General features: G+C 36.7%; 1 protein-coding gene across 1 annotated transcript in view; it reads right to left on the bottom strand.

Annotated features, from left to right (window-relative positions):
- Nucleotides 1-213: 213 nt before the first annotated feature.
- sgms1b (sphingomyelin synthase 1b) overlaps nucleotides 214-11,306 on the bottom strand; it is a 48,007-nt gene continuing 36,914 nt past the window's right edge. Inside the window, exons 4-6 of the mRNA XM_048608748.1 lie at nucleotides 8,584-8,737; nucleotides 4,511-4,677; nucleotides 214-1,855 (exon numbers count right to left, since the gene is read on the bottom strand). Of these exons, the coding sequence (XP_048464705.1) occupies nucleotides 1,670-1,855; nucleotides 4,511-4,677; nucleotides 8,584-8,737 (507 nt within the window). The 3' untranslated portion in view covers nucleotides 214-1,669. The remainder of the gene's footprint in view (nucleotides 1,856-4,510; nucleotides 4,678-8,583; nucleotides 8,738-11,306) is intronic.

Raw genomic sequence — 11,306 nt, forward strand, 5'->3', positions numbered from 1 at the left:
GTCAATAATCATGCATGTGATCAGAGTCTGGTCTGTTTACTTCATCAGCCTTTCCTCACTGAAGGTCATGTGAGAATAAGGCTGGGTCAGGAAAATTCAATGGACTAATAGCAAGGCAAGAGGAATTCATTGAGAAGATCTCAACTGAAGAATCCAGAAGAGCATTTTGAAATGTTTCCCAAAGATGATGTAAACAAAAGCAAAAGAAAATGCTTACATTTAAAGCTTTTTATTATCCTTCACCATAATTGTTTTACAATACAAATATCACCTTGTGTATACACAAAACTACAGAAAAGAACTTTCTTTCACATAAAATACAGAATGGAGATCATATAATTTGCAATAAAAAACTATTTCTCACGTTGGCAAATAGAGACTTCATTTTCACTTGACTTCTGATTTGGGAGAGACTACATGCATTATTTTGCACAAATATAATAAAATTTATAGAAATAGAGTATCTTTGTAGCTGATTTACCAACTAATGGGTCAGAGGAGCATGAATACTTTGCTAGTACTTAAACCTCTGCACATAAATTCAATTTTTTTGCCTTCATGTTATGACTTGATATTTCAGAAAAATGCAAAATCTGTAAAAAGGAAGTTGAAATACAACTGTTAGATTTGCTGTGTTGTACTTCCCATTTATATACTAAAATAATTTACCTGTACAGTTATATATCTAACAGGACATGCCCATAGTTAGTAAATTGAATATTACCATTTTCTTTTATTTTGCACCCAATATCTCAAATTATTCAAGACAGAGTGTGCACAAACATTAACTACAAAACTGAATGCTCACTGTTGAGCTTACATTTTGCAATTCTGCAACAGTTAATTATTAACTCAATACTCAAGGTAATATACATATAGGCTTTTTGAGTTTTCATATACTATGTTTTCACATCTGAGACCACCTACTGACCATACAATCAGGACAAGAAAAGGCACTAGAAAACAAACAATATCAGTCAAAATTTCCACCCAGTGTTGATTTCATTCTTGCTATAATGTTTGTGTTGGAGTCCACCATTCCATGCAGATCTCATTTTAAATACTTGGAAAAACTTGTGTAGATTTTTTTTTGCACTGCCACATTCATTTAACATAAATAACAAGAATGATTACTACAAAACATTTTTGCACTTAAGTTCCATTTGCCACATTGTTCCAAAATGCACAAGAATTTGTTTGCAAACAGAACCTAATCTTTATTTTCATCAACAATTTTTTAATATCTAAACATTTCTAAGAAAATGGCTTTTAAGCCCAGTCTTTGGGGCAAGGATTATTAAAGATGAATTTCTGATTGAAAAAAAATACAATTTATCTCAGACATCTTTGCAGACATATGCGAAAGAAAACACTAGCAGACAGGACACAATTGCCACTGATGCAGTTAATATCAAATACAATTAAACGTGATTTTGTGTTTATGGCATTTACCAAAGACAAAAAGACAATTAACAAAGAAAGATTATACAGTGCATGTCAATCGTTTTTGTTCTCCATAGTCCTTTGGAAAGATCACAGTGCTGACCAGTTAATTGGAACACTTCAGTAAAAGTGAATGTTGCAGGACATGAATTAGCAGAAAATTCACTATGGCATCAGCTCAACAGGATTTTTCAGCACTTTGCACAGTCCCTTAAATTATCTAGTGTTATGTATCAGTTACTAATCTGCTGTATTTAACTTTTCTCCCAAAGAACTGTGATATCGATGACCAGGAAAGTGGCAAATCGTATGTGTGAGGTACAATGCCTTGAACATTGCTTTCCAAAAACCGAAAGAACTTATACCACCACACTTGGGATAGAAAATTAGTCTTGGAGGGTTCCTTTAGTACCTTAAAAAGAAAATAATTTAAATATTGTAATTAGATCATACTTGTGGGAACAATTTACAAAAAGAAAATACATTATACATCGGGAATAATACATATGAAGAGAATGCAGCAGTTCAACAAAATTATCTTGCATTGGGCAAGGAGTTTACAATCTTGTGGCAGAAAGCTTTTGATTCTCTTGACAACAGACTGGAACTTTCAATATTTTACACTCTGTTAACCATCTTCCCAATCGTCTGCCAGAATATTTGTGCTGAAATTCAGAGCGGGGTACATTTCAATTACTATCTACAGAATCAAAGTTCAGATCTTATTTACTAACTGTATTTCCCTTCATTCCTAAACGAACGCAATGTTCGATATACAATTACATTGCAGGATCAAAACTTTTGGATCTCCCAATTATGTTAATCTCCACTGCCCACAGCTGGGGAGCATGATATGGTGGAAAAAAGCAAGAGAGGTCTACTGACAAAAATAGAAGGTCCAACATACTTATAAAAAAATTACCTACAGAAGTTCTAATGCAATAGTCTTAGGCAGTTATTATACCACAGGAAGTAATTAGAACACCACCGAATTTATCACTGACCAGCATGCCAGCCCTCTGTACAGCAATCCAGACAGCAGAATTCCACTATTCAATCCCTGTAGTCCTGCAAGATTATTTCTCACAAACTCCCACCCCCAATGTCATTTTGAAATTTTACTATCCTAGTAGGAAGTGTGTTTAAGGCCATTACCACTTACTGTCTCAAAAAAAAGTTCTCTCTCATATCCTTCCTGCCCAAAGCCTAAAATCTGAGTACCCTTGCCCGTGTACCATTTGCTAATGGAACAACTTACTTTGTCTAATTTGGTTAAACCTATCAACCTTGTACAAATCTACCAGATCTCCCCTCAGTACCCTTTGCCCTGATTTTCTCAACCTAATTTGGTAGTTGTAAATGCCTCTGCAACTCCTTGGGAACCTTCACATCCTTCCTAATAGTTTGACAGGAATCAATATTCTAGTTGTGATAAGGTTTAGTAAAAATTCCCCTTTTTCCTCATTGCCTCTATTTATAAAGGCCTTGGATGCTATTCCAATCCACTCTCAGTACGTGCAGTACCTTCAAAGACCTGTACATCTGAATTCCAGGTCCCTCTGTCTATGCAAAATTCATAACCGCAGCATTTAGTCTGTTGTTTGTGCCAGGAAAGTAATGGGTTCCTGTTTATTGGAGTTCAGTTACATTCTCTCCATGCTGAAAGGTGAAGGATGGCCAATTTGATGAGGAATTCAAGCGATAATACTTTCAGAACTGCCTCCCAGCATGTGTCAATGGGCAGCAATAGAGTTGAGAGTTAACAAAAGAGCAGACTATAAAGGAGAATCCAATTGCCTAAGTCTAATATCTAATAACTGAATCAGTAATTATTTGGCAACAATGAACCAACGTTCCAAGCCTTTAGACAAGTAAACATTCAAATCTTCATGGAGTAGGTCAATACACTTGTCTTCTTTTTAATTTTCCAAAAGAATCTGCTGTGCCTCATTCAGCTGCATTCTCAATCATAACCAAGCCATCATGCAGAGATGAAGAAATGTAGTGATATCTTTTTATATAGTTAAAAGGAGTAGCATTCCAACCCAGCTAAAGAGTTCTTTTTTCTCCCAGAAGGGTGAGAGGATAGAAAAGAGCAAACAGGAACTTGTACTTCTTCGTGTACAAGGGAACTGGCAGCTGTAGTACAACACTGAAAAAAAATTAACCACATATGTTTGTAAATTCAACATAAGCAGTTAATTAGGAAGACAACCAAATGGACGATAGATAATCCTCAAACATGCATTCACTCATTAGATTGACGTAAACAGGCTCAGCCATGTAAAGAGCAATTCATGTCATCTTCACTTTGCTCCAAACACTAGCTTCAAATTCTGACAACCTCAAACAGCTGCATGTTTTCATTTTCCACCAGAAACAGCTTACTGTACGCAGTCACATAACACACTAGAAAATGAGGTTATTCATAAGGGAGGTTGAAAGGCAAATGCCATCTTAATTGTGAATCACTGCACTAAATGATATGGTAGACTACAGGGAGAGCAGGCTCACCTGCTCCTGGGCTGGATGCCGCTCTATTCTGGACTCTCCACTGCTATTCACATCCCTCCAGGCCATACTCTCTTCTCTCTGGCTCTTACTCTCCCACTTCCCCTCCGTGTGTGCAGTTGTAGCAGCATGTGGAAGAGTCAGCACACATTAAAAGTCAAATTTCCCACTGTGGGAGCTAAGGTGACTGATCATGCATGTTATTGGTGGATATGAGTTTTCTTTAAATTAAAGGGCTCTTGGTTAGAACAGGTGTCATCTTACAGAAGATGTATTGCAGTTATATTGCAAGGTCCAAACTAGGGCCTTCTCATTTCTGGTCCAGTTTACAGCTTACAGTATAAATAAAGCAGACTACCCCACAGATTCTCACAAAGATGTAAATAATCCAATTTAGCCAGAGCTGGGATAGAGCTAGATTAAGCATCAATTAAACCACAGAGATACACATTTCAAAGAGGACTTTTGTTATATAGATGCAAGAGTTTTTAAACTTAAATATGTTAACAACAAACTTTGCGAACAAAATATATTGATTTCATAAGGAGAAACTTACTTCTTGGTTGGCCATAGTATGATACCACCAAAAAAGACGTGTAGTGATATAATATGCCACTACTACATCCACAGTGTAGTGGTCATGTGCGAGAAGAATGCAGAAAACCCCAACAATACTGAGAATCCAGCAAGACCAGTGATACAACCACCATCGCTTTGGAGAATCTGAAAGAAAGAAAGAAAATAGAAAAATTATTTCCTAAAATTCAGTAGTCTAAAACTTATGAACTGATTTTACATACACAGTGCCTTTGATGTTACAAAATTTCCCAAAAAGCATCTCTGGAAGCATTATAAAACAAAATGCATCACAGAATTACAGCAAGAACTATTAAGACAGATAAGCAAAGGCTAGGTCCAAGCTGGTAGGTTTTAAGGAGCCTGAAAGAGAGGAAAATATGATATAAAGATTTAGGAAAAGAATTCCAGAACTTAAGCGTTCAGGCAGCCTAAACAGCAGCACTAGTAGTGGAACAATTGAAATAAATGATGCCCCAGAAGCCAACCTGAGAGTGCTTTGCATTTAAATACAAAACATGAAGAAATGTAATTACCAGACGAAGTGATAGAATTGCATGCATTACATCAGGTTGAACTATAGATTCATAAAACATGAAGACCATTTCGTGAAAAATATCTGTTGACAATGTGAATACTTATTGTGTGGTTATATATCAAAACATCATCAGGTATCACCGATATCTTTTTACTTCTCGCTCTTAAAACAGTACTTCTCTCATCATCACCTTATGACAACACCTCCAGTAGTGTTCCAGGTCATTTCAAACCTAAAGTGCCAATTTGTAATGATCATCAATTGTTCACAGCAGCATAAATGCACCAACATTTTCCCACTGCTCTCAGTACATTTACATCATAAGGCTGACTTTTACATACATTATTGATAGGGAAAATAAAATGATCTTTCAAGATACAATATAGATCCTAAATAGATACAATATAGACGTTACTTTCTTGCTTCCAATGGCTTGACTGGCCCAGTACTTAGACCAAACTTGTTAATTCTTCCCAAAATCTTTTTCATAAGTTACATAATTACATAAGACTTTTCTCACACTTCCTCCACAGTGGATCTGTAATAAATCTGTTCATCCTGATTTCTAAAACATCCAAAAAAGACCACTTCTACAGTTTGGCTCTCTTAGTGCCACTCCACAGTCACTTCGGCTCCTTCTGCAGTTTGCCCATGCAGTGGAGTCCTTTCTCACATATCCCAACACATTATAACCCTTCATTACTTGCTCATCATTAGCATCAAGTTTGGCTCAGTTCATATTGCTCCATTCACTCCTGTTCAAGCACTTAACTAGGAATTGAAGCCAATCTATGGTTAAAACATTGTTGGGGATGCAGTTCTTCTATTAAACAGGTGCTCATTAAAAAATTCCACAACATCAACGTTTTTTATTCATCAATCTCAACTGGCTGTTAATTGCCTTGTTTATGCATTTTACAGTTGTAGGACAGAGACTGCATTTTAAGTACTTAACTGCTTGAAGTACTTGGAGACATTTGAAGTAAAAACATTGAGAATTGAAAATATTTATTGCTCTGGTTTACCATATTATAAATAACCAGTAAAATGCTCCAAGACACAAAGTCTAAAATAAATCATTCTTAATAGAAAATCCCTCATCTGCGATCACCACAGCAACATTTGCTTCTGCCATGGCAACAGTACAGCAACATGCTTTAGAAGGAAAAGCATAACTGATTGGCTTTGATTACTGGTTTAAGAGAAGGAATGGAATATTAATAGAGGAACTGAAGAAAGGCAAAATGATGAGGATGATAAGATGACAGAGTGTCAAGAGGGTCAGCAAGAAAGTCGTAATAATTGAGAGAAAGAACAGCAGGAACGGGAGAGGGAGAGGGACAGGGACAGAGACACACACAGTGCAGAATAAGAGAGTTATCACTTCGATCTCTTGGTTAAAAGACTCACCCTATGGATTCCTTGAGAACAAATGCTGAATAGGTTAATAGATGAAACAATTCAAACACTGCCCTCCAACCACAATATCCATACATGGTTTCTCCAACAGCGCTCATCATTTGAGTAGAGTCTATAATTGCATTTTCCTCCTCTCTGGTCTGGGATAGAGACTAACAATAATGCTTCCGTTATGGTCCCTTCTGAATGAACCATTCCAAGTACAACAGGATCAAAGCTGGAATCTATCACATTTATGTGCACCTATATTGCATTAATTTGTGTATTATTCACAGAGCCACTGGGAGTGCTGAATTATTCAGTTTTTTTCACTTATTTGGTACATTTCCTTACATGTATTTCCATTAAAAAATGAAAATAAAGGGATATTTGCATAACTTATAAGACAGCGGGACCAGAATCTCAAAATGAAACCTCAATAATGTTAATGTTAATGACGCTATTTACAAGCCATTCAAGAAATGTGGAATTTCAAATGCATTGGACGCTACAGAGGACGATTATCTATGGGATGGCAGAGGTAGCAGCAGCAACGGACAATGTGCTACCTCTAACTATGGACAGCGAAGACAAAGGGGATCCATACAATGATATCATTCATCCTGATGATTATGAAGCTTTATTCGGTGCTGAAGATATTGAACAGTGTGATTTTGCAGGATTTCAATGAATATTTGTAGTTGACACATTTAATTTCAGATGTACTGTGTAATTGTAATTTAAAGTCGTATTATATTTCTACTTCAATTTTTGCATGTATAAATGAAAGCCTAATTCATTTTTGTTTCTACTGTCTTTATGCAGTAATTACCATAATTCATTGCTTTGTTTCTTTATTTGTTTGGAGATCAATTGGGCTTCTGCTAACGATATGGTAGTTTGGACTGCGGCACGCAGCCCTTCAAAAGTAGCATCCATGTAATAGCCAACCCCACAACTTTAACCTTTAAAAAAAAAGTCTAAAAAGTTTGATTTTTACATGAGCATATATGGTAAGTGTTTCGAATTCTGCTAAAAAGTGTTTTAAATCAGGTCTCTTAAAAGAGAGAAATATCGAACAACTACATTGATGGCAATATTACTAAAATAATTATGGTTTCATAAAAAGGAACGTGCAAGATCTGAATTAGCATTTCAATGGAAGCAAAGACAATAAAAGAAAAAAAAAGTTCAAGGGCTTTTTAAAACTACAGTCACATTAAAGTACTGTTGGTACTGGAAAATATCCAGTAACACCCAGGAAATGTTAACATACCACAAATATTTGAGAATGAGCTATTGACAGAAATGAAGCATGACTGTATACATGATAAGTGCACAAAAAAAAGCTGGTAAGAGGAGAACAAACATTAGAAACGTTAGGAATGGCAAAAACCAAGGTAATACTAGAGAAAAAAAAAGGTTCCTCAATCCAATTTGCATTCAAATAAGCAGCCTTTTGGGCAGCCTCCACATTTAATTGGAATGTCATGCATGTGGAACTCAACACAATCTACATTATTAGTGTCAGATGAGCTAAATTTGAAATAGTCTGAAGTTACAAGGTTCAGGATAAACCAAAGTAAATGGAATATTTGGGGTGATGTAATAGAAAATCGCTTATTTCCCCAATAATAGAACTTGAGGCACACGATAAATTTTGTAGCACTAGAGTGCCAGTGATTGCCTGTTCCATATTTGGATACGCTGCACTTGTTCAATGGGCGAATAGTAATGACAAGAACAAAGCAATACTAGCATAAACATCTTTGCACTCTACAAAGCTCTTTGACTTTCTACTGTTACAAGCACTTTGAGGTAAAGTTTGCACTGAATCTGAACTACACCATCAAAAAAATGCTCTCACTCATCACTAGATGCAGAATATACAACTCCTTCATTCCAGCATACCTCAGACGTAAATCTGTTTATAAGCAAACATCAGAATCACTTCGGTCTATGGTTCTCTGGAACCTTCAGCACCTTATAGCCACTGCTTGATTGTCCCTCAGTTTGGCATGAAGGATCAGTGAACTGTAACTTGATGTACAAATTGTTCAAAAAGTTTTAGAAGAAAAATTGTCAACATAATTTTGTTTTGAAAAAGAGGAACTTACACTCTTTGATAAATAGGTAGGTGAGTGTTAACATAACAGTGTGGCCACTGTACAGGTAGTCTCCACACATGGTGTGCGCCCCTGTGATTGACAGCCCACCTCCAGCTATCATCTTCATAATTCTCCTAAACTGTGCTTCCATATCGCCAAACAGCTGCAAAATGAGAAAGAAAAACAATGTTTTAAATCAAACTGAAATAAAATTACTTGGGCTAATGAAATATTACACAAAATGTGAAACAACGTGGTTCTTGCAATAGGCTGCTTTGAACCACAAACTATTTTCACTGTGCTGGGCACAATAACTTTGCTTTAATGAAAAACATATTTGGAAAGTTAGGAGGCATTCTCCAGGATGATGATAAAGCATTCAGGCTGCATAAAGAAGTGGTCGTCTACAGTTGCTAATTGATGCTGTCTGGTTCAATTCAATCCTTCTCCAGCAGTAAGTACTCCACATCATTATCTTAACAAATTACATCAGCATGTAGCCATATACACTCTCAGTCCCACCTCAAAAGGCAGTTTCCTTGCATAGAGCTCGATAACTTTTTCTCAGTTACTAGTGAAATGCATGCTATGAATTTTGCGGGAATAAATCAAATGAATTCCTTTGTCCTCTCCCCAACTTGTAGACTGCAACATGGAAAAGATTAAGACGGCACAATGCTATTGTATTTTGTACTTTTTTTTTTAAGACATTTTTCAGATGTACTGGGATCCAAAACATCCAAACTATTTCAATCAAACTAACTTTATACCTCTGGCACTATGGTATCAAATTGCAGACATTCATAATTAAATAAATTTGCAGCTTTTAAAAGCCGCAGTAAATAAAAACACAATCAGAAGGAGACAAGTCTGGTCATATCTTTGTAACATTCTGTCTCATCACGTCAGGTTTGGACAAACCATTTTGGTGGGATTAAAGCCTTTACCTCGGTCCTAACATTTGTTCATTTCTCACCACAGAACAGAACGTATAAGAACTGTTCCTCACATTGTTCCCATTTGCACGGTGCATGAATAGAGGAATAAGTAGACCTTTGATTTAGTAACTGCTCAAAAGACCAAGTTTAAATCCTCCTACCAAAAACTGACTTCCATAAATTTGACAATTCATCAACTGACTGAAGGGTAAGAACGATGACCATTGATGTTGCCTCATGCTCTCCAGGAAAGGAAACCTGATCTGATTTTAGGCGAATAACTCTTGATGCCCTCTAAAACTGCGTAACAAGCCGCACAAGCGTGAAAAATTAATACGCAGGAAGGCCAATATCCACCTTCTCAGGCAACAGAGGCCTGGCAATAAGGAAATGCACCCTTGGCATGAAAGCAATGTAGAAACTTAAAAGAAACCAATGTTCTCAGCATCACTTCATCTCTATTATGGCACTTGCTCAAACACATTTCTTGTGTTTGATCTCATCATACCTTATTATCGCTTTCTAGGAATCTAAATGATAATGGTAATCACATTCCTTTCAAATGAAGGATAAAAACAAATCTGTGGAAACTGGAAACCCGAAACAAAAACACTAAGTGCTCGTGAAGCTCAGCCATCCAACAGTACGTGTAAAAGAGAAAAACAGGGTAAATGTTTGGAGTCCAGTGGCCCTTTGTAGAAACAATTTTGACAAAGTTAGTGGACTCGAAATGTTATTTTTCTCTCTACAGATGCTGCCAGATCTGCTGAGTTTCTCCAGCACTTACTGTTTTTCTTTCAAATATAGTTGATGCTTTTAAATATTTGCATTGGCCAAAAGTATTTTGTTGGTCCTGCTTTGGAGCCATGTAGTGCCATGAAGGTTGTTCAATTTCCAACACTCAAGCAAATATAGTGGGTTTCTATATGTAAATGGTTTTAAAATCAAACTGGTTAGATATGTTATTGCACATCTCCAGTGCAGAACTCAAGTCTCCTGGCTCAGACAGGAACACTAACCACTGCATCACAAGAGCCCCAGTTTCTGAATGCACGCTGATAACACCCAACTTTACCTTCCGACTTCACACCTCTATTCCAACACTGCTACTGAACAATGTTAAGTGTTTATCTTAATATAGGTAAAGGTGAAGCCATTATTTTTGCTGTTGGCTCTTACCATTCAGTGCTTTTAACACCAGCAGCCTTTCCAATTGTTTTCTTTGGCCAAGTCTGATGGTGTAGCAATTTGAGCAGGCTTCTAAACATGCAACTTCTATGAAGACCATCTTTTTCACGATTTAAACGTGCTGCGCATCAGCCCAGTATTTTCTGGTTAATATAACATACACAATATCCTGATTTTCCAAGTTTGTTAATGTGGGCACAACTTCGATGGATCAAAAGTTTCATCTCATACAAAGGTGCATCTTTAACCTTGCCCATTTGTTCCTTAACTGTGGTCAGTGGAATCCGTGCTTTGTCAGCTATATTTTCTTATTAAACTAAATGAAAATATTTTCCAGAACAGCGAGTACTTCCTGATCCTGTAGCTAATATCAGGACTCCGAAAACAATATGTTCAAGTCCATTTGAACACGTATCCTATGCTGACATATTAGTTCGGTGCTGAAGGAGTGCTGCATCGTTAGCACTGCCACCTTTAAGGTGAGATGTTCATGTCCTGCCTGAGCTATCTTAAAATATAGAACTGCAGATGCTGTAAATCTGAAACAAAAAAGTTGCTGGCGAAGCTCAGCAGGTCTGGCAGCACCTGTGGAGAGAAAGCAGAGTT

This window comes from Rhincodon typus, chromosome 20 (genome assembly GCF_021869965.1).
Source record: "Rhincodon typus isolate 14 chromosome 20, sRhiTyp1.1, whole genome shotgun sequence".
In the NCBI taxonomy this organism is placed as follows: Eukaryota; Metazoa; Chordata; class Chondrichthyes; order Orectolobiformes; family Rhincodontidae; genus Rhincodon; species Rhincodon typus.